Source organism: Silurus meridionalis, chromosome 14 (genome assembly GCF_014805685.1).
Source record: "Silurus meridionalis isolate SWU-2019-XX chromosome 14, ASM1480568v1, whole genome shotgun sequence".
Taxonomy (NCBI): Eukaryota; Metazoa; Chordata; class Actinopteri; order Siluriformes; family Siluridae; genus Silurus; species Silurus meridionalis.
The window spans coordinates 20,949,888-20,974,716 of record NC_060897.1 but is presented as its reverse complement, the minus strand read 5'-3'; the positions used below and the strand labels follow the sequence as shown (position 1 = coordinate 20,974,716).

Genomic DNA, 24,829 nt, shown 5'->3' with positions numbered 1-24,829 from the left:
GCTTATGACAGTAAAACAGTCCAAATTTAAGGTGGTTGATGTGATTGTCCTTAAAGCAACAAGAGTTTTGTTGCGGGCTTAAGATCTTCCACTGCAACCCATGTATCTTCATGGTGTAACAGGTTTGGGTCTCCTAGTTTAAGTGAACAACTTGGCAATGGTTTATGGGAATTGTAGTATCTGGGTATAATCCGGAGTAATAATCTCATTCAGATCTCATAGATTTACTACTGTGTCCACAAACAATCTCATTTCTCACCACATTCGAACTTCAATCTCTTTTCTTCATATTTATGATCTCACTCCCAGAGCCTTATGATGTGTTTTTTTTAATGTAGTAACGAATCCATCTTTTTTTTTCTCTATTACTCTACTGTAAATATCATAAATGACAGTCTGTTCGTAACCTTTAATCCCTAAAGTGTACACTCAGTTACCATGGAACGGACACACAGCATTGCATAACATACTGATTTGATTTGATATATCTTGAGAGCAAAGCTAATCAGAGGGATAAGAGCTACACAATCATGTAATATAGAACGTTAAAAACAGCTTCTGGATCGTAACCCGGGCTTCACTATTGATCACCCAAATGAGGATGGGTTCCCCTTTTGAGTCTGGTTCCTCTCAAGGTTTCTTCCTCAGCCACGGTCGCTATGGCTGCGATAAATACCCTATAAAATATCATTCAGCTTAACTCAAATTCTGTAAAAAGCACTATAGAAATAAACAACTTGACTATACATCTCCCAGACAACCAAACCACTCTCCACCAATAGATCTGGCTACATCATACACCATAAATAAAAAGCAAAGTCTAACAGGATACGATAAGATCCAAACTTCCTTCCCATCAGAGTTATTTACAGCAAGTTCAATTTTAAATGTTGTACCTGATCCGCCTTCAGATTCAGATACAAGCCACATCTTGAAAGTGTGCATCTTAAATTAGATTATATTCAATTCAATTCATTTTTATTTGTATTGCGCTTTTAACATTGTCTCAAAGCAGCTTTACACAGATAACGTGGTGATAAAACATGAATATGTTCTTTATAAGTTTAAGTTTGTCTCTGATGATCGAGCGACTGTGGTGAAGGAAAAACTCCCCGAGACGGCATAAGAAAGAAACCTCGAGAGGAACCAGACTCAAGAGGGAAACCCGTCCTCACTTGGGTTGCACCGAATGTCCATTTATTACAGATAAAAGATGTTTCGCGGTGCAGTGATGGTGATCAGAAGCAAACTGTAGTCGGTGTAGCAGACTGTTGACATTAACTACACTCCAAATCCATATATATACACATGATTTTTCCAGCCATATGTGCCTCCTCACCTCGCCTACTCTTGTGGCTGAATCTCAAACAAATCTCCACAAAATCTCCACACCCAAAATCTAGTGGAACATCTTCCCAGAAGTGTGAAGGCAACAGCAAACAGGCACTAATTGTGGAAGGGGATGTTCAAAAAAAGGACCTGGTCAGGTGTCCACAAACGTTGGCCATACAGTGTTAAATGCTCATCAATTTTTTTGTGCTCTGCAAGTTTTCAAGCAGCCAAACCACAGCAGAAGACCACTGTCAAACACATGACCCTCGGCGTTTGTACGCTTCAGATCACCGGTGGAATTTCTATCATTGTATTGTGATGGCACCGAGAGATGTTTATGTAACAGACAAGGTTTTATGTGAAAGAGCTCATTAGTGTTAGTCAGCAAAAAAAAGCTTGGTTCAGGGAATTCTCACGGTGACAAATCCATTATATTGGATGGACGCTATCGTTTTTTTCTCCCCTACATTGTATTTTCCAGTGATCTAGGGATCGAATGACATCTAAATTAACTACAGTTAATATCCTGTGAGAATCCACAGTGAGAGTCCTCATCACCAAGCTATGTATTCTCAGGTGTACTCAGATGTGGTGTTTATTTCCCATCACTCTGAGCTAATGATTCACATTTACAGCAGCAGGACGGTGAGGACGCGGCTCGTACCAGGCAAAGGTCTTTTCCTTAGACACACAGTTTCACATCACTCAAGAGACGACGTCCATCGAGGCGGCCTCCAAGGGCGAGAATGGGAAAGGTGAGGTCCCTTTTTTTAAAGTATATATTAAGTAATAATAATATTTATATGCAATCAGCAAAAACAATTTTTAATAATAATTAAATATTGGATAAAGACCTTGTTTTTAGGTGACCAGGTTCAACAAGGAATCAAAAGAAACAGAATATTAATATTTGGCTGTATTATCATATGGTATGTCCTATAAAGGACCATGTGCAATTGTTTTGTATGTAAATATTAACAAAAAAAGTAAAGAATTTTCATTAAAAGAGTTAAAATGTCAAGCAATAAAAACGAAGTTCAGGATCCAGGGATGTGGTGTCAAAGGGAATGGACTTGAGGGGGGACACCATTATTTTTGAATAACTAGGATCTTTCCAGTTGAATAGTACAATGGTGGTAGGACACGTGGCGTATTCACGATCCAGGCCTCGGGCTGTTCACGATCAAATCGGACCATCCGTTCCTCTGACACATTCATTACTCTTGACAAATCACCTCTTCAGAAATTAAAAGCAAACTACTGTTTTGTGCTCAGTCATGCTTCAAATATGCTGATTGGAACAAACATCAATCAGTCGCTTTGAATGTACTGATTCGTGAATCGCGAACATACGTGATAGAAATGTTTCAAAAGCAAAATCACTGTGAAAATATAATTTCATTAGCTGTGTCATAGTTCTTATTCTTTTAAGAAATATGAACTCATAAAGAACAAGCTAAAGGATAAAGCTGGAATTGTGATATATTCGGGCCTGTAGATCTCAGGGAAACTTTGTTTCTGGTCCAAACAGGAAATCAGTCCACCTCATGAAATGTCTCTAAATATAATGTAAATGTCAGTGTTTATTCGACTTGTTTTCAGGCTAGAAATCCATTTAAATGATTACCAATATTTTCTCATTCAGCTTTTATTTTCTACACTTGGTTCCTGTTGATTTCTAAAAGCTCAGAGCAAAGTTCTTGAGTATTTGAGACGCAAAAAAATCTGTCTCGAACATGTTTTATCAATTACAGAGACACTCCAGAAGAACATTTTTTGGTTACCTCTAAGAACCTTTCATTTTCTATGTTACTCATTCGCTTCATCTTGCGTTCCGATCCGTTTATCAAACACGCCCTATTCAGCATATACGACGCAGAACACACAGAAAAACCTCCATTCAGCTCAGTAAGGTCATTAGGAAAGCATAGCTGGTTCACTCTGTATGAAAACGGATTCGAACGTTACTATGGTTGCGGTTGTATTTATGGAACCGAGCTCAATTAGAACGACGCACACCTTCCAGCCAATCAGAATCGATTCTTGATTCCTGTTGACTAAGTGCTCAGAGAAAACGTCTTGAGAATTTGGGACACAAAAAACAAAGCAAAACTACTTTTGGTTGTTTTAAATTACAGCGATGGCGCACAAGAACCGTTTTCGATTCCCCAAAGAATCTTTGAGTTAAATATTTATACCAACTCATATGTGCTTTGATTGAATTGTCGTACATTCAAGTTTAATTGCCACCTATTCAGCTTTATATGAGACTATTTATGATCAGAATTTGAGATGTTTGAGTTTGAAGTACCTTCTTTTAGGCTCTTCACAGAACCATACATGTGACCAAGAACCCATACAGAACCTTTATTTTTACAGATAGAGAAACTTGTATACAAAAATATTACAGAACTGAAGAGAAAATGTGAACAGTTGAACTGGAAATTCTCTGATCAACTCCAGTAAGACTGGCCAATTGGCTCTAAAATGTTTGATTTGTAATGAAACTGTGAGATAATGGTGGACATTTTTTTAATCCACTGATTAACCAAGAGGAAGGCAAACTTTTGCTTTCAACTAATAACTTGATTGATGATTATATTTCAGTGTACCGTTTGTAGTATCAGTATAAAGGTTGTTATCAAAGTTGTTTTCTTCCTCGTTGAATTGTTTTATATTCACAGTCCAAAGGTTACACGGTATGAGGCAGCAGATTGTATGCAGTACATGGCGGTCTGAGAAGAAAAAAAATCAGTTGGACACTGCTGTTGATGAATTCGGGTGAAAGAAATAGAGTTTTGGCTGTAACTCTATTTCGGTTTTATAAAACGTGTAAACTTTCTTTGTGTAAATGTGCAGAAGGCTATGAAAAGATGACTCGCTAGGTGCCATTGGAGAAAGACATAATACGGATAATCAGTTGACAAAATATTTTCCCCAATTTGTAAAGATTTTAAAGTATTTAAGTCCTGACATTATGAACAAAACAGAGGAAAATTAAGTCACACCTATTTGATATATCCTCATATGAAATGTTTTCCCATGATTCAATGCACCATTGATCCCATAATGGTTTTTCTATGATACAAGGATGCCAGTGTTTCCTGGTAAAGAACAAATGGTCTGCATTGTGTAACATACTACTCAGAAAATAGTGTTGAAGCCCATTCACTGTGCTGTATTTCACAAACTTATTCAAAATATATTTTTTCTTTTGACAGTTAGTCGGAAGAGGAATGAAGAATCCATTAATTCTGCTCTTACCTCTCTTTGCCACCTGTAAGTATCTAACTGACAGGAAACCTAGCGTGTATGCGAGAGTTCAAAGTCCGCACTATTACGGGAGCAATTTAATGACAGGAAAGAGAATATAATTCATTATGATGTGCATGTGGAGAAATTGTGCTATTAGACAGTGTTGCACGGTTAGTGTCCCCGATACAGGACATACCTATAGACATGAGGTTAACGGGGTAGACACTTGATACAGGTTATGATGTCACACTTAAATGGTACGCTATGTAAAGTATAAGACAATACACTCAGAGTGTGATACAGTCAATAAAGAGTTACTCTGACATCCATTTATCCATTTATAGTTACATTGAATGCGTATTTCCGTTTTCATCATGCTACAGTATATCCAAAAAAAAAAAGATTCAGCTTGTCGTTAAGGAACCACACCCCGAAAACCTACACTTCGGTCCTGAAAATATAATGTTACAGCTTTGACACTGGAGACTCCTTCCAGAAAGTGTCGCAACACTATATCAAAAAAGGACATATATAACAAAATACATGCATATACAGAACCTGGTATATAGTTTCCTGTGTCTATTGAGCTGTTCCTAATAACACATTTAGAAGGAACGATTTAATAAATCAATTTAATACGATAGATTTGCTGTTATACAAAGTGAATCCAATTACATTATGAAATTTAGTGCATTAAATTTGGTTGTTGGACACTGGATGATATTTGGAATGCAAAACTGACTGAATGGATAAAAATAACTCTTCATTTCTGTCATTCTATACGTATGAGTCTTTAGCTGTATAAATCTGCTGCTCTAAATCACATACAGGCATGTATTATTATATTATTTGTATATACGGCACCAAGTTCCTTTAGAAAGGTGAATTGGTTCCAGCCAATCAAAATCAAGCATTCGGACAGACCATGGTATAATTTATTTTAATGTTCGCAATGTAGAAATGAAAGAATATGGACAGAAAATGTGTTGTACTGGGGCTTGTACAGTAATTTCCTCCATCACGTGAAATTCTGACGTTTATCTCAGTTATTTTATTGTACTAATTCAGGTTTTGTGTTTCCCCCCAGGCTTCAGTAGGGATGTTCCGGTCATTAATATGTCTTATGTGACTTTGAGGGAAGATATACCCCAAGGTACAGTATAAGCAAAACATCATCTAATAGTCTGCATCTGATTCTGCATCTCCTAATGAGACAAAAGTTATCATTAGGTGCTTTTCATGGACATTGTGTCATGGCTTATTTTACACTAAAATTGGATCTTTTTATTAATAGACATCTATATGTATGAACTATTATCTATTATTTTGGATTAAAAACCATTTTTTCCCACAGGCCATTTCGCATTTAAAATCCTAGCATATGATTTGGACAATGACCCTTTGACCTATGCAATCACTGAAGACAATGGTCACTTCAATGTGTCTCAACATACTGGTGACGTCTACATTAAAACTCCGCTCGACCAAGAGGTGATGTTTGATTTTATATATGTTAAAAAAACTCAAACAAATTGTCAGTGCATCAGTTCACCGGTTTGATATTTCTTTGCTTTTTCCGCAGACTAACAACTTTCCAGTAAGAGTTAGCGTCAGCGATGGGATTCATGATGCGGTACGTTTGTTTCATGCAATTAGGAAACAAAAAGTACAGGTTGTTTTTAATCAGTCGCTCTCGTTTGTCCTCAGACCGAAAAAACTATCAACATTGTGGTGGAAGATGCCAATGACAACAAGCCAAGGTTCGAAAATGCACCGTACGACGTAAAATTACCAGAGGTAGGTGAAAACCTGGGTGTACATGGTCATACACAAGGAAGCCTGAGGTAGACTGGAAGGTGTGGAAGAACAAACAGAAGAACAGGGTCAAATCTTTTCTCAAAATATATAAATCTGTGCTTTTCATCTCCATGTGTCACCTTGCAGAACACTCCTGTGGGCACGATAGTGTTTAAAGTGATAGCAACGGATCTTGATGAAGGATTAGCTGGAAGAGTTTCATACAAGTTCGATCAGGTACGTCCTCCTTTATGTGGCTCTTTGGCCAATGTGATGTTGGAGAGCTTTTCTTTTGCTTATTTTTTAGCTCTTTCTCACATTCTCACCTTTCTCCTGTTCTATTTGGAACCCTCTCTGACAAGAAACAGTTTGTTGTATAAGTCTACATAGAAATTTTAGGACTTTCTCCAAAATGAACATGGACAGTAAGAATTAGGGTCAGCAAAGTAGTTCCTTAAGATAAACCAAAGGACATTCTTGGAACCTACAAAATAGCTGTAAGGCTTGCTTCAGAAAGAAACAAATTAAGGAACCTACTTAGAACCTTCTTTAATAGGTACCAATCTGGTCTTAATTGAAGCTTGCAGGACTCCAGAAAATGAGAAAAGTGAACAAGCCATGTGAAATGTACACCATTTTAAAGTTTTAAAGGTTTTCTCCAGAATTAAGAAACAAAACTTTCTATGTTTAGGAAATACTTTGGTATATTGTTTGTAAAAAAATACAAACAAACTAAAGAACGTATTTGGAACCCTCTTGACACAATAAATTGGGTAAAACAATGATGTGTTTTTTCACAAAGTAACAGATTTCTTTCAAAAAGTAACAATCCAACATAAAGACTACAAACTAATTTTAGGGTTTGCTGCAGGAAGTAACAAACTAAGGAACTCACTTTTAATTTGTTTGTGGAGAAAGTTGTTAGTAAAATCAGGTACTGAAGTAGATGATTTGAGAAGGATTTGGGTGAAGTCAGGGTTCCAATTCATATCAAACGTGTTTAATAGGTTTGAGGTAATTGGCCACTCAAAATCAAAGTCAGGTGTCCCAAAACTTTTGGCAACTTAGTGTATATGAAGCAATAATTTAACACAGTGATACTGACCAATTATGTATTTAATGTCTGTGTGTGGTAGGCCATTCCAGTTGAAGGACTCCGCATGTTCTCCATCTCAAATAACGGAGATGTTAAGTTGATCGAAGCACTAAATTTCACAGAGAAAAGCACATTTTATCAGCTACAGATCAACGCATCAGTAAGTCAATTTTCATTCATGCACGACATTCATCACACACATAGAAAATACATTTTTTTTTAAAAATTGTGATTGTATACATATTGTGATACATGTTGTGACACATATTGTGTCATACTGAATTTGAAGGTACTGATCTGAGAGAAGATACTTTATAGGACACTGGTGTTTAATGAGGCTCTTGAATAAATACTAAAATGAGTTCAATGGAGGTGGAATTACTGGTGTAACACAATATCCCAATCTGCATAGGCCAATTATGCAAATTTAAACTCAAGCATTTTTCAAATACTGCCACTAGAAACACCTCCCCCAATAAAAGCAGTTAATAAAATTATATATTTTTTTTTAAGTTGATTTTTTAAAAAAGCACGAGTTTTGGCTCGGACAATTCCTCAACCTCAGCTACATCATTCCAGTCCGATATTTGTTACAATTTGAAATGTATAGATTTTTCAACAAACAGACTTTTTAGTAGCATTACAGAAATAAATAGAAGCAAATATATATTTTTGCATTGTAAATTAGTCCCTATGCTTTTATCATTAACGAGCAAGCCAGTGGTGAAAATGGAAAGGAAAAACTCAGAGACTTCATGAGGAGTAAACCTTGGAGAATCCAGACTCAAAGGAACCCTTTCTCATCTGGGTGAAACCAAACGTCCATTGATGTTCTTGGTTTAGACTCGGCTTGGTCTTTATTCTTGCTTAGGTATTGTCGTGTCTTCTCGTTGTCAATGACACACTTCATTCCAATCGCTTTGGTGTGATTGGAAATTGGTGCCCATGTTCAGAATCATGACGGGAGCTGAAGTGACAGATAGCACATAAGGTCTCAAATTAGAATTTCAACATCATGCTAATCCCAGCTTCTCAAATGTTGATCACTTCAGGATGGCGGTGGACCACTTCACGACGATCCCCACTACGTTCAGTGGTCCACCACCCCTGCCTTCATAACAATAATTGATGTACCAGACCTCAACCCTCAGTTCTTAAATCTCCCAAATACAGCTCGTGTGGATGAGCATTCACCTGTGGTACGTACCAGCACCTTCTTTTCTCAATGCTTGTAAAAGGATATATGAACTCTTAAAATTATTTTTCTGTCTTTTTTTGATTCATAAATACAAATAAATGTTGCCCAAACGTTGTTGATATTTCCATTCCCAGGGGACATCAGTGTTCAAGGTTGTAGCCAGAGATCCAGACACAGGGGTCAATGATGTCATCAGTTACACCATTGAAGGTGAAATCATTTCTTCTTTAGGTTATGAATAACTCGTTTTTTTACATGTGTTTCTCAGTGTTTTAACGGGGAATAAATATCATGGTGCTACAGTATATCAGGAACAGGTCGTAATGCAGATTGAAGTTAGCGTGATGAGAACAAAATAGTGTATGAACATAAAACAAAGGCTAGGTGTCATTTATTGTGATTACATGAAGCTAAATGATGAGTGAAAGTTATTGTGGGCAAAAAACATAATTTTAGCATAATAATAATTAGCATTGAAATTTGCAGTGTAGATTGTAAACTACACTTCTTTTTTTTTGTTTAACAGACTCCAGCGTGAGCGGTCTGTTCCAAATACATCCAGAAAGCGGCGTCGTTTCCGTCATGACCGACATTGACCGAGAGGCCTTGCTGGAATTTAACGCTAATGTTAAACTTACTGTGAAGGTCAACCATCTTACGTACTCTATAAACATTCTATATACACCGATTACTTCCAGTTAGATGCCGCACGTACACACAGCTGCTCAATTCCTTCTTTTATGACTGTTTTTCTCCCAGGCCACTGAAGCTAATTTGGACGTAAACGGCGTCCATGCGAGCACCACGTCCGAGCTTGACGTCTTGATCGACGACGTGAACGACCAGTGGCCCCTGTTTTACAAGTGTGAAGGAGACGTGTGCACAGAAACGAACGACTTTAGTGGTGAAGTGGACGAGCACGCGTCCGTCGGCCTGTCCGTCAATGGATTAAACATGAGGGTCAAAGATATAGATGCGGTGAGATGAAGCTCATACTCGGTCTTTAGAAGGACAGACTGGAGGATGTCCCCGTGTCCCAGACTGTCTAATATGTTTGATCATATAGAAATCACTTATTGAGATAATGATTCATGTAAATACAAACTATTGAATTTATAATGAATATGAACTTGATTGTATTATTGCATGTTATTTATTGCTTTCAGGTTAAGAACAGCCGTTTCCTGCTCCACCTTGAGGGACCGGATAAGGAAGTGTTTTCAGTTTCTCCCAAAGAAGACATGTCGGACCAGGCCGTGCAGATCCTGATCAAAGACTCGGCCGCTGTGGACTACGAGAAAAACAAGACAATGATTGTGCAGGTTGGAGTGCAAATGAGTGCAGTGGATTGGAGCAGCACAAGATGCCACCAAGATCATAATTTGCTGATCAGTTAAAAGTTTTATGGTTTTCTTTTGGATTCTGTAGGTGGTGGCAACGGATAAAGGAAACTCAAGTTTTGTGTCTTCAGCTACAGTCACCATTAAAGTCAACGACATGAATGATAACTTCCCAACATTTGAAAAGAATGTGTATGATTTATTTGTGCCAGAACATTGTGAAAATGGCTTCATCTTGGGCACTATTATGGTATGTGTGGAGTGTGTCTTATGTTTTGGTTTAATCCCTGGTTTAAGCTTAGTCTTAGTTTAGATGTTTGGGCATAATATTGGTTGGGGCTCAATGTAAGTTTTTGGTTTGGTGTCTATGCTTGTTTTGTAGATTAGTTAGGCTTTAGTCGCCATTTATATTTAGCTTCAGTTTGGAATAATATCATTTGCATTTAGAGTTTAGAATTTGGTTTAGTCTTGGTAAGGACTCAGTTTGTGTTCAAATTTATTTTTAGTTTGGGCTTAGTGTTAGTTTGGCTTGAAAAGTAGTTTGGGTTTATTCTCAGCTTGGGTTTAGTCTAAATTTGGAGTACATATTAGACGTGGAGGACATGTCCCATTTTGGGTTTAGTCTCAGTTTGGGCTTATTATCTGTTTGGGCCTGGCCTGGGTTTGGGTTTATTCTCAGTTTGAGCTTGCAATTAATTTGGGCTTGGTCTCAGTCTCAGTCTGAATTTGATCTTAGACTCAGTTTGGTTTTGGCATCACTTTGGTTGTGATCTCTGTCTGGATTTAGTCTCATTTCGGGTATCATTTTGAGTTTAGTCTCACTTGATGTATAGAATCAGTTTGAACATAGTATCACTTTGGGATTAGTCTCAGTTTGGACCTAGGCTGTGGATCTGGCTTTACTTACGTCTATCATTCTGTGTCCTTCAGGCGACCGACAAGGACGAACTGGACAACGGCCTCATTAAATACATGCTGCTTCCTGACAACATGTATGTACCATTAAGGTGTCAGACACTAGAATTCAGATGCAGTGTATCAGTTTCAAGTAAATATATCTGTTTGATTGGATTAGTTCCTGCGTACATTTGTCGCTCTTAAAATCTCAATATCTCACAATGTAAGACTTGGAACATAAAAAATCTAAAGCAACAGTTGTGTATTCTTATAATCATTACTAATTCTCTATTTAAACTCAGAATCCCGAGTTTCAGTAACAGCTTTTCCTTTCCTTCATTTATTTTTACTTACGCAGACGGACTTTATTTAATGTCTTCGAAACCAACGGGACCGTTTATGTAAAAATGGAAACGATCTGGACCGTGAGCGGAAGAGCTCATACACGGCCACACTGCAGGCCCGAGACACCACGGGGAAAGTGGGCACCACCGTGCTGGAGATCACCGTCGAGGACGTTAACGACCAGGTGCCGCAGTTTCTCCGGGATCCGTACGAGATCTTCGTTCGTGAGAACCAAGCGTGGATTATCGAGTCGAGGTGAGAGGAAATAGAACTGAGGCAGATATTCATTTGAGACACTTGATTTCTGACTTCATGTGATCCTTCATAAGCATGAAGAAAGAAACATTAAACTCTAACATTATAGTCCATTAAAGGGAGAACAAATGTAAGTTTGGAACATGCTATAGACTCAAAATACCACCATGTATCGACCCATATACAAGATTAGATTTTTCAATAAATAAAAAACAGTTTTAGGACTCTGATGAAGTGTGGATCTTTGTGTAGGCTCGAGACGATGACGAGCCAGGCTCGAACAACAGCGCGATCAAGTACGGCATTGAACCTGGTGAATACAGTACCAACTTCACCATCGACGAGAAAACCGGGCAACTAAGGAGCAAAGGTACACTGGACCGAGAAGACATCAACATCACTCTGAACGGGGTGATCACACTGAACGTGACGGCTACAGACATGGGAACGCCGCCTCACTCCTCGTGGGTGAAATTCATAATCAATGTCGACGTGAGTGTTTACGCCCTTCAGAGTACATTATATACAGAGTACATAGTATACTATAGATATAGGGTATAGAATCAATTTAAATTTTTTACAACTTTGTGTACAATTGGCAGGATTTCTTTATTGAAATTTTTTGAGGCACTTTTTTACACTGACAGGTTTCTTATATAAACTACGCTATATGGAAAAAAAAAGTTTATAGACACCTGACCATAAGTTTCCTAAGTGCTTTTTTTGAAAATCCCATTCCACGTTTAGTCCACGTTTACTTTATAATAACCTTCACTTTTCTGGAAAGATTTTGCTCAGAGCATTCAGGTACAAGTCCGATATAACTGTGTGCCTCGAACTGCAGTTTGGCAAAAAAAACACATGGCTGGAAAGTCAGGTGTCTCAATTTTTTTGCCCATATAGTGTAAGTAATTTTAGAATTTTGATTTGATTTTTGATTTCATGTCTTAATTATTCGTTTGAGTCCAGGATGAAAACGACAACTCACCTGTGTTCCTGCAATCAGAATACACCTTTTCTGTGAACGAAAGTGAACGAGGCAAGTTGCTTTTGTTCGTGTATGTCTTGGGGTTAAATTGTTGTTGGGACTGTAGTTAATGTGTACTGTGTATTCGGGGGTTATATACTCATAGCTGAGTCTTTTCTTCTTTGGTAAATTTGTAGCAGAAATGTTGTATTCTCGTTGAAATAAGCAACTTTGCACCGATTGTGCGGCCATTCTGAAGATCCCCAAGGCCTCTGGTTGCTCCAGCACTGCCATATCTCCTCATTGGGTCGTTTAGATGTTTGTTGCGATTCTTCTTGATGCAAATGTTGACACTAGAAGACAAAGTGTGAACAAATCTGCCACCTTTCTCTTCCTGCAACAGGAGCCACTGTGGGTTACGTGTACGCAACCGATGCCGATCAAACCGACTACAACAATCGCATATCCTTCAGCATTAAGAGTGGCGCCGGAGGCACCTTCCTGTGCGTGTCGGAGCCCGATGGTGCAGATTACCGTGGTAAAATCAGGGTGGACCCCGATGTCTCACTGGACTACGAAAGCAATAACAAGCGATACACGCTGATTATCGAGGCCACGGATCAGGGCGGGAATGCCGCGACGTGCACGGTGCATATAGTGGTGCTAGATGTAAATGATACGCCACCTATTTTTCCTTCCGGGATAACGATGGAGGTGGAAGAGAACGCGCCAGCTGGGACGGAACTGGGGACCATTGTTGGCCGTGACCTGGACACGAAACACTTGCTGGTTTACGAGCTTGTTTCCACCTCATGCCACTGCAACTTGACGTGGGCTCCATGCAAGGAGCAATGGTTCACGCTGGAGCTGAACGGGACCATCATGACCGCTGAAGGTATAACGATCGATTATGAGGAGTGCACACGGGTGAACATGACGGCGCGGGTGGTGGACCTTTACACAGAGAAGGGGAGAAACAGCACAGAAGGTAAGTCACAAGATTGAAAAGATACTGTATATACATACATTTTCGTGCTTGCTACTCCATTGTACCCAGTTTGCACACTAATTGAGACTCACTGGGGCAGGAATTGTGCTGCCCCACAACAGATAGGACATCTGAGGTTTGTCACAAGGGTTGCCATGTTTGTAATTTCTTTACACCAAATTGGGCCACCAAGGTCTTATCTCACAGCAGGAATCTAAACAAAACAAAACCTTAAAAAAAAATTCAAAAACATTACACCCATTGGTATCTCAAATTATAATCACATACATTTTCTCCAATGATTTCAGCAACTCGACTACTTTTCTTTCGCTTCAAGCAAGTTGAATCAGGATTTTGAAACAGATGTCACCTTCTTTTTCAGGTGCAGTTATGATCAATATTATTGACGTGAACGACAACGCCCCTGAGTTCATCCCAGTCCAGGAATTTTTTGGTAATTCCTAGAAATGTTTGAAATCAAATAAATACCTAATGCAACTTAGGTTTTCCGTTGCTAATGTTCTTCATGTTTATTATTATTATTATTACTACTACTACAATATACTACAACAAAATTAGTTGTTTTTTACATATGAAAAAAACCTACTAATCTTTCAAACCTCCATCTTTTAGTCCTAATTTCTGAGAACATCGAGCAAGACAAGAGCGTGGCCCGGGTGTATGTAAGTACTTTTTATGCTTTTTATTATACACTTTATGGACAAAGATTTGTGAACACCTGACTATGATTCGTATGTGCTTTGTGAACATTCCAGTCCACATTTGGTCCATATTTGCTGTTATAATAACCTCCACTCTTGTTACACCAGAGTTTGGAGTGTGCTTGTGGAGGTTTGTGAGATTCATTCAGCCACAAGGGTGTTAGTAAAGTCAGGTATTGATGTAGATGAGGTGAGGAGGTCTGGGTTGCAATCAGGGTTCATATTCACCCCAATGGTGTTCAGTAAGTTTGGAGCTCTATAGCAGGAGATCTTCCACTCCAACCCATGTGAAGCATATCTTTATGGAACTGGCTTTGTGCACCAGGACATTGTCATGTTGGAACAGGTTTAGGTCTCCTAGTTCAAGTGAAGGGAAAATTCATTCTACCACATCCAAAGACATCTTATACAACAGTGTGCCTTCATCTTTACGGTAACAATTTGGGGATGAACCACTTACGTCAGGTGTCCCCCTATCCATATTTGAATTTCCATCTTCTTACTGTTTTTATCTCTCCTAAAGGCCAAGGACAGAGACTCAGGAGCGAATAAGAAGATTGAATTTCAGGTCACTTTAGTGGAGTTTGCCAGCACCAACCCAGACGACAAGCCCCAGCCAACAGACCTGATCTTCTACGCCGACACCGAGCAGCCGGATGCTGAGGGGAACTACAGGGGAGTTATCAAGTAAGATTACTACTGTCCAATTCTCCATCATGAATAGTCAGAAACTGGTGAGAAATTGACCTGATCTGTACTCAAGTAAAAATACAAATCCACCTGCTTAAACCTGCTCCATTTTTTAGGGGTTTTCTATAGTTACACAAACAGGGAGACCCTTAGAATACGAAAAAATACACATTTCACATTTTTATTATTATAGAAACACATAATAATAAAAAAATTCAAAGATGAAAAGCACCATAGCTGTTATTAAAATAATAATAAACTCCATCTTTGAGACTTAAACCAATGTGAAAAATTTGTTCACTACAATGTTCCGCTTCTGTCTCAGGTCTAGAAACAGCCTGGAAGCTGATAAACAGGGGAAGTACTTGGTGACTGTGGCGGCAATTAACGGCAATTTCAGTACAAACGAGATACTCGAGGTAATCACCTTGACTGCAATTCAACCTTCTCGGAAAATGGGGTAGCCCTCTCACTACTGTCTTTTACCCACCAAAAGTGAAGCAAACGTATCAAATTTTTTAGCTAATATTCTTCGACCCCTCTACCTGAACATGAAGGTGTTCACCAGAACATGGAAATGTTTTTATGTAGTCCACTTTCTAACCCTGAAGTGTACAACCTTGGCGACCGGGCACAGTCGCACCATCATCAAAACAGTGAAGAGCGTGTGCGCGCTCGTTGAAGACGGTAGCCTGCGAAACATTTCTGGGATGGAAACAACAAAATAAATGAATCTGATGAACAATCTTTGACCAATGCCTGAATTTTTCTGGCTTTTCTGCAGTTGATCACAGTGGACAAGTCTTACAAGGTCAGCCTCCGCTTCGACTCATCCATAGGCCAAGTCAACGAAAACCTGCCGTACATCAGATCGTGAGTGTTGCAAAAATGCAGCGTACGAGCTACAGCTAGTTATCCATAGCTGAAGAGGTGAAATGGTAATACGGTGTTCGATGTTTTTCAGGGCCCTGGTGGGAGCCACGCACGCGATGGTGCACATTGTTAAAGTCACACCTGACACGAGCGAAGCTGCACAGAGGTAAATATAGATGACGTGCAATTATCCTACGAGTCCAACTCATATGTATGGAGAAGGGTCTGGTTATTGGTATTATAATGATCATGTCATAGGATTAGGATACAGGATTTTTTCATCCTTTTTTTGAACAATATTTTTATATAAGCTTTCTTTAAATTATGCTACTTTTTATATTTATGGTAAAACAATTTTTGGGAAAAAACTACTAAATGTTCTTCCTTTTCATATGAAAGATATATTTATAAAAACCCACAAATAATCAGTTCTATCATACACACTTTTATCCGTTTAGAGTCACATTACATTGCAAGTCACTACATTACATTGGATACCATTGATAGCCTGTTGATTTTTTTTTACTTTTCCCAGAAAAGTGACGACCCTTGTAGAGGCGTACTTCGTGTTCGTAAATGGGACCGCCCTCACCTCAGACAATGTGGGGAAGATCCTGAACTCACAGCAAGTTTATGAAGAGTACGGTGTCCTCTTGCAGCAGTACGGCCTCACCAGCATTGTAAGAAATGAGAATTTCTGTTATAATATGTGGCGCGATATAGAAGGTCGAGTTTGCTTAGTGCCGTTGATGCTTTCGCAGTTGGCAGGCGGCGAGACGGAAAAAGAAAACAACCCAGTGTTGTTCGTCATGTTGGGATTAGTGGCAGGGCTCGTGATCGTCCTGATCGTCACCATGACGTCGCTGGTGTGCATTAGGAGAAAGTAAGACCGCACAGACTTCTGGGAAAATGACCTTGATTGGGATGGGGAGGGGGTTATAAATGATTAACCTTCCTGTCTTTTAGTATATGACTTCATATTTTTCTTATTATCCATCATTGTGACCTCATCATATAATCCATTGCTCAGCAATATCCTGCTCTTAGTTATATGAATATCACTGCAACTGATTTCATTTGCATTTCTCTTCCAGGTACAAAACAAAGCTGAAGGCAGCCAAAGCCATGAACACGGCAGCCATGGTGGCTGATGAGTTCCAAAAGGAAGGGCCTGTTGTTCCTGGAACCAACAAATACACCAGAGAGGGGTGAGATATCTCTGTATATACTTAAATCTTTAATCATTTAAAAAAAAATCTATATTCTTCATACTCATATATTGCAAAACTAGCTAAATATTTTACTAGTGTGTAATATTGGCCTGGGGTGCAGTCAACGTTCAATTCGTCCCAAAGGTGTTCAATAGGGTAGAAATTCCATAGCAGGACATCATCCACTCCCACCCATGCAAAGCAGATCTGCATGGAGCTGGCTTTGTGTACATTGTCATGCTGGAACATGTATGGGTTTCCTAGTCCAAGTGAAGAAAATATTTCATTCGACTACATCTGAAGACGTCACATCCCGAACATTTGTGTGCCTCTGACTTTGTGGTAACAGTCATGTGAAGAACCACATCTTGGGGGAAGCTAGCTGACTAGCAACTCCCTACTAGCTAACACCTAGATATTTAGCCATCTACTGACTAGCTAACTAGTCTTAGCTAGTGTAAGATTAGTTAGTACTATGATTTCTAACCCACTCAGCATGTTTTCTGTGCTGGTGTTTGTTACTTAGGGCGAATCCGATCCTCAACCTGAACATCGACGCTTCCACAGACCTCGGCTTTGACGAGGAGGCGTCCAGTGCAGACAGAGAGAGGTGACTATAAATCACAATATACTTTGAGCTCACAGAATTGGCCATTTTTATCTTACTTTTATAGCCTGGCATTAAACTGTGGTGTGATTCTGATTGTGTGTATATGCTCTTCGTTTCTGTTTGTAGCCTCAATTCTCTGGACTTTATCAACGTGGATATGAATATGGGGGACAAGGACACAATGCCAATGATGGTAACAAACAAACAAACAAACATTAAAACAACTTACTAACCCAAATAAAATATAGAGCGTGTGTATAAAATGTGCAGAATTGTGTAGATTGAGCTGTAAATGATAGTCCTGGATGGATGGAGAGACAAATATATGAAAGTATTACATGCAAACTATGATGAATAAATTGATGAATGGGTGAACGAATGAATGGATGGATTTATATCCAGCTAGCTATAAAACATTGATGGATGGATGGTTGGATGAATAAAAATGTAGCTAGGTATAATCTGAAAGAATGGAATAATAAACAGACATGTATCTAGCTTGAATACAAGAATGGATGGATTGATGAAGGGAGGGAGGGAGGAAGGGGTGGATGGATGAATAGGTGGATTAAAAAATGGATTACTAGCTAGCGATACTGATTTGTTTAATGGATAGATAAAAGTACAACTAGCTAACTATGATGAATGAATTGATGGATGGGTAAATGGGTGGATAAATGAACGGATAAATAAAAAGATCACGTGCTGGACATGATGGATGGAGGATACATGGATTTCTAGCTGGCAATAATACGTAGATGGATGGATGGATGGATGGATGGATGGATGGATACAGCTGGCTATAACCAGATAAAGTTGTCTATATTCTGAAAAAGGCATGTATTAATAGAGGATACATGATTGTGTGCTGTGTTTGCTAGGCCATTGAGGAAGAAAAGGAAAACGGTGGCGACTCTTCGTACATCGAGCCACTGGGCGCAGCGTTGGCTCACAGAGGGAATAAGAAAAGCTCGAAGGGTCCCGCCCTCACCTTCGACAACCCGTCACTCAACACCACAGACCTGTAACACACCATCACTTTCCGGCTCTGAAACCAGAACCACCGTCATCAACCATGGAACCACACGACCGCTGATGGAGCTGCAACAGTCCGCACTCAGCTCCTGTGGCTCGACACCCTGGAGATGAGATGAAAGATCTGAGATGAGAGCTCTCTCTATCTCTCGCCAAAGCAATTTTCAGCAAATGTCATAACAATAAAAAAGCACCAATTAGCGTTTAATGTCATACAGTTTGGTTTTAAATGGAACAGTGCACTCTCTCATCACGACAGGAACTTTATCTTAACATTTGATTTATTTTGTCGTTGTCATTGGAAAACCCAGTCCACAGCTTCACTCGGGTTTGATGTGTGAAATAGAAAAGAGAGGAATATGCACTGCACACTTATATTTTGCAATAATAATTGTACTTGGATGAATCTATATATATACAGTATATCTATACACGTGTGTGTGTTTTGGATTTTATGTATTTTTTCGTCGATAATTTCTCTATGTTGCAATCCTCGTTGTAAAATAAATATTTTTGCTTCAAATCCTATAACGACAGTAGCTTCAAAGATTTATACATTTTCTCTAAATGTTCTTCAGGTTCATGCGGTTGTGTTTTCCACCAGGTGAAATTTTCATGAGATTATGCTTTTCTAGTTTCTTGGTAACATGTCAAGCTGAGCTTTCTTTCTTATTCAACTCCAATAAGAGAGAAATGTGTGGTTTATAGCTGATATAATGCACCTTCAAGTTTAGCATATCACATTCTCTGATTAAATGAAAATTGGAATTGCTGCCAAACCTGCAGTGGTATAAGAGGAACAACTCGATTCTGATTGGCTGGAACATGTGAAATGAGAATGTTGAGCACGCAGGTCATTTTCAGGTCTCGGTTTTAAATAAACGTCCTTATAAAAGAAAGTAACCATAGTACACTGTAAGAAATGATTCTGTGGTCATGTAGATTTGAATTAATGTTTTTGGTTCAAATGTATTCAATATAATTGTGTTTTTGATTTTGAGGCAAATATTTAATTACATTTCAAATAAAAATGTTTGGAATAAAATCTACCCATTGCAGTTAAATAAAACTTAAGCATTATATTTATCTAATCCCAAATTGAGATATTGAGAGAATTCAAGTTAATGTTAGCATTTTCACTATCATGGTTCCTAGGTTTTTTGCGTGTTAAGATCATATCCTCAGTAGGTTTTTATGAAATTGCGTAAATGAGTACATTGGGTTTTACTTTAAGGTTCCATAAAGAGCAATATTTGGGGTTATCGCTGGAAAAACATCTTATATTTTACACGGCACTTGACACACTTCCGTTAGCTTTACTTCTCGTGTGTGGAGATCGTTTTCCCGAGACAGGTAACGTAACTTCTCTCTGTTTTTTTACTGTTTTATTGCAACTTGCAAATGTGAAGTTAACGTAGCTAAATCCACAAGAACTCAGTCTATTAGCAGCTAGCACTTGAGCTAGTTAGAGTTAGTTAGCTAACGTAACTTTAGCAGGAGGGGAGGAATTCAAATTCAAATGGCACAAACACTCTCATTTTACAGCTAAACCCTACACTAAAAGTATCTGAAAACATTTTAGTAACAGAATACTGTTTCATATCTGATTAGCGGAATAGAGAAAAAAACAAAAAGAACAATTTGACACCAAGGCCTGCGAGAAAATAAAATCGAATAAAATTGATTTATAAGCTACGAAAACAATAATAAATGTATTTTCTAGTTTTATACTAAGACAATAATTTCATGTTGCAGGACACTGGGAACTTGGAGGAACTTGAACAAGTCATAATGGCCATTACTGTGACCCCTCTATACGGAATCTATTCGGCTACTCTCGTGTAGACTCACTTGGTCTCATCCAGATAATTTAACACGTCTAACACGGTACTTCAGGTAAATAATTAATAATCTAAGTGGAAAGTTGTTTCCTTAACATTTGATTTAAGCGATTCGGTAATTCCACGTCATGATCTTTTTTTTCTCTTTTTTTTTTTTTTTTTTGATTTTATAAATAGCTTATCTATTTGAGCTAGGCTGAAAAAGGACGTGTTAGTCATTTTGTTTTGATAGGTCCGTGCTTTAAATATGGCGCCACCGGAAATCCTTTAGGACCAGACATGCGCAGTATCATCTCAACGCGGAAATAGTTCTTTAATAGTGATTCTCTTAATACAAATACAAATTTTTGTTAAAAGTGTTTAAAGACGCATTTTGCGCACACGCGAGGTACGAATAATGTTTCTGTTACAGATCGAAGCCACATAGTGCACATACTTTGCGCGACAAACTCAGGGAACTACATTTCCCACTAGTCACAGACGCGCGCGTCTCATGACTACTTCCGAGTCACGAACTTCCGGTTTGTTTTGTTGTTGTCTGCAACTCGTACAGTTGTGTTCGGGAAATCTTTATTTATTTTATTTCTGTAAACGTGTCGTAGTTATGTAGACCGCTTAACACCGGCAGATCATCAGACCTTCCATGAGCCGTGTTCGTCCCCGTGAGGAAACAGTGGACTGTAAGAGTTTTATTCATTTAATAGACGTATATTTATAAAACGCCTGCTTTTCATAACTGTGTGTGCGACTGATGAGGATGATGATGTTCAGCAGCAGATCAGATGTGACATCATAAAACATTATAGGTGCTGAAAGAGTGTGTTTTGTTTTGCTCAACAGGACACAGAGGGAGAATGTGGCAGAGTCTGGGCTTGACCGTGCTGGTCATCGTGGCCACTCTGATCTGCGTGCTTCTCTTCATGCTCTTCGGTAAGACTCTTAGATTCATCAGATCATATGAAACTACCTACATAACACTACACAACCCCCTTAAAGCTCACGGGTGACGTCACAAATCTATTCCAACATGACTTGTCCCCTGCTCCCTCCCCATATATCACATTCTAACAGGTAGATCTGTTCAACTCTAATAACTAAAATGTATTTGATCCTGATCACCCTATAGTCCAGTATAGAGTAGAGTAGTGTGTGTGTGTGTGTGTGCGTGCAGTGTGTGCTGACAGACAGGACTATAACTCTGATGTTACATAACAGACACAATCAGTGGTTAAAGTTCACACATCACTCAGTTTTTAAAAGGTCACCAAACACACACAAGCTGCCATTTATATATTATATTATATATATATACCGTAATTTCAGGACTATTAAACGCACCCATATATAAGCCGCACCCACTGAATTTGACAAAGACTTTTATTTTGAACATAAGCAGGTGTCTACACTGAAACTAATGAACTTTACACAGGCTTTAATGAAAGACAGTGTCTGTTACACGGCTTGTATCTAAACAGTAGCCTACCAAGAAAGTCATAGTTCACTGTCTTCCTCCTTCCTTTCACAACTATTTCTTCTAAAGAGAGTTTATCTTTCGGCACCGTCGTGTGTTTAAAAATCACCATCGGTGAAGCTTTTCTCTCGATGCCGTGCAGCTCAGAACACAGGTGAAGTGTGTTTTCATGCTCGGTTGTTTTCAGCGTGACGAATGATTCTCCTTTCCTGTAGACAGTCCGAGTGAGCGAGAGGTCAAACGTCAGAGGAACATCATCCATATTTATGATGTGGTGCGGCCCGATTCAGTGGGAGCGCATCTGATTTAATATAAAGAGTTTCATTGGTTTACCTGAATCCATTCGGAAATTTTATTGGTCTAATGTTATGGGGTTCAGTTTTTTTGGCTTGAAGTTTGTGAAACCGGGAAAACCCCAGGAAAAATCCATAAATTAGCCGCTTCGTTGTTTAAGCCGCGGGGTTCAAAGCGTAAACCCCGCAGCTTATCCATCCCTGATTCTCTGCTTTTAAAAACAAAAAAAAACAAAAAAGCTTTGCTCCATTGCTGATTATTTCCAGACCCTTACAGATGTATTGAAATCAAATGCAAAAAAAAAAAATTATAGGAAGACACTTACTGAATTTTAACACAATAGGTCAAAATTCTGCTTTTAAATCTGCTGTTTGTTTGCAGGATGGTATGTGGTGTGGCAGCTGTTCCTGTCCAAGTTTAAGTTCTTGCGGGAGCTGGTTGGGGACACAGGCTCTCCACAGGCTGAAACAGAACCCTCGGAATCGGAGAGCGAACGCAGCTCCCCTCCGACGCCTCGCCATCGAACCAAACCCGCACGCCAAAGAGTTGCTTTTCCGAGCAGCGCTACCTAAATGTCAAGAAAGCACCGTTACGTGGACAGTTTCAGATCACTTGCCCCTTTTAGATCTTGCCAAAAATAACAAAAAGGGGTGCCAAGCAAAATTCTTCATGTCCATGTGTCTAGTCTTAGTCCATACACTATTCTTCTCCTTTCTTTTGATCGGTTCGAGACGACGTCGTCTTCTCAGATCACTTCCAGGACGTTAGAGATATACTGCGATCAAACACACGTCATCTATTTATCTTGGGGGAAAAAACATATAGGAAGACACTTGAACTAAAATCGTGATGTTGTTCTGTTTGATTAACCCGCCATCATGCTGCTAACCACGTTCACGTTACCACACGCAGACTGCTAAGTGAACGCGAACTGGCAAAGGAGATATAAACCGTGCTCCGAAAACTAAACGTATGAAGCAAACTGACAAAACGCGGTTTCTTTCAGACCGTCCGAAGAGGATTGTGGCAGTCAGGTAGAAGAAACTACCATCTGCCATCGGAATCATAGGATTCGCACGGTAAATATTAATGTCATTAATAGTCGAATCCTGATCCTCCAGAGCTCCGATTTGGCGCCACTGAAATGGCCAAAAGCAGCGTTTATGTTTTAGGATCGTTTCTGTTACGGCAGGAAAAGCATTGTTCCCCCATTCATAATAAAAGTATTGGATAAAATCTTTTGTGGAAGCGTGTTTATTTGTGAAACGCATTCTTTTCATTGCAGATGAGAGACTTGAATAATGAGCTACAACTATACCCCCAAACCGTCTTTTGGACGTCTTTGGATGCAGTAGCATGAAATTTACACTTCATTTAAGAATTAACACTTTACCTAATTGGCACCTCGAGGCCCCTCAACTACATCAGTATCTAACTTTACTATCATGTTTTCACAGGTTATTATAACATCAAATGGAGACTAAATGTAGAATGGGATTTTCAAAAAGGACATACTTTTGTCTGTTTCATGTATTTATATTTATGTAGGTTGGCCCTAGAGTGTAACTTACTGTTTTGGACAATTACTGTGTCTGTCTCCTCGTCTCGAGTTTTTGTTTACATTGTGTTTAATTTATAGTTCTGTGTTTCTTTTGTTAATTGATGTTCAATGTAGCACCTTGGACTATAATGGCTAATACCATGACGATATACCCCATGTCCCTCCTCTGCACATGTCCAAACCATCTCAACCTCTCAACCCCCAAAACGTCCTAAATGCGCTGTCTCTCTAATAAACTCATTTCTAATCCTGTCCATCGTCGTCACTCCCAACGAAAACCTCAACATCTTCAGCTCTGCTACCTCCAGCTCCACCTCCTGTCTTTTACTCAACACCACTGTCTCTAATCCATACAACATCTCAGGTCTCACCACAGTCCTATAAACTTTCCCTTTCACTCTCACAGATACTCTTCTATCACAAATCACTCCTGCTATCACTCTTCCCACCCACTCCACCCTGCCTGCACTCTTCACTTCTCTAACACACTCACCATTACTTTGCACTGTTGACCCCAGGTACCTGAACTCCTCCACCTTCTCCACCTCTTCTCCCTGCAACCGCACCACTCCACTGCCCTCCCTCTCATTCACACACATGTACTCTGTCTTACTCCTACTGACTTTCATTCCCCCTCTCTCCAGCACGTACCTCCACCTCTCCAGGCTCTTCTCAACCTGCTCCCTACTCTCACCACAAATCACAATATCATCCAGGAGTCCATGGAGACTCCTGTCTGACCTCGTCTGTCAACTTGTCTATCACCACTGCAAACAGAAAAGGGCTCAGATCACTCACTTTTTACTTCAAAATGACATCTATAAAGAAGGCACAAGATGGCGCTATAAACCAAAAAAGCGTTTGAGAAGAATGTAATTTATTTTGAGGGCCAGTGGAGATACAGTACAGAAGGTAATGTGTTTACCTCAGAAATCAGTGGAAGAACAAAACACCACAAGCGAGGGTGTAGAAACATAGTTTGTACGAGCCTTCACATTCATATTTTTAAAAGCTCGAATCGTGATCAAATCATAATTTATTGAATATATTT

At 39.1% G+C, this 24,829-nt stretch overlaps 2 protein-coding genes across 2 annotated transcripts; both read left to right on the top strand.

Moving 5' to 3' along the window:
• The first annotated feature begins 1,982 nt into the window (after positions 1–1,982).
• On the top strand, positions 1,983–19,514 carry cdhr2 (cadherin related family member 2). The gene is given in 33 exon segments (XM_046865730.1): positions 1,983–2,087; positions 4,554–4,611; positions 5,675–5,740; positions 5,942–6,078; positions 6,170–6,220; positions 6,295–6,384; positions 6,532–6,621; positions 7,521–7,640; positions 8,533–8,679; positions 8,813–8,888; positions 9,205–9,323; positions 9,438–9,656; positions 9,845–10,000; positions 10,107–10,268; positions 10,949–11,010; positions 11,274–11,329; positions 11,332–11,515; positions 11,590–11,623; positions 11,768–12,007; positions 12,485–12,554; positions 12,886–13,470; positions 13,853–13,924; positions 14,104–14,153; positions 14,716–14,879; positions 15,208–15,301; positions 15,667–15,755; positions 15,847–15,921; positions 16,291–16,435; positions 16,517–16,638; positions 16,850–16,963; positions 17,493–17,576; positions 17,703–17,769; positions 18,458–19,514. Coding segments are annotated over 33 exon segments (3,954 nt in total). The 5' UTR covers positions 1,983–2,078; the 3' UTR covers positions 18,605–19,514.
• Positions 19,515–20,854: 1,340 nt separating this feature from the next.
• smim13 (small integral membrane protein 13) lies at positions 20,855–23,453 on the top strand. Its single transcript, XM_046866777.1, has 3 exons — positions 20,855–21,132; positions 21,293–21,382; positions 22,599–23,453. Exons 2-3 carry the CDS (start codon positions 21,307–21,309, stop codon positions 22,787–22,789), a joined length of 267 nt encoding a protein of 88 aa, XP_046722733.1. The 5' UTR covers positions 20,855–21,132; positions 21,293–21,306; the 3' UTR covers positions 22,790–23,453.
• The last annotated feature ends 1,376 nt before the right edge of the window (positions 23,454–24,829 follow it).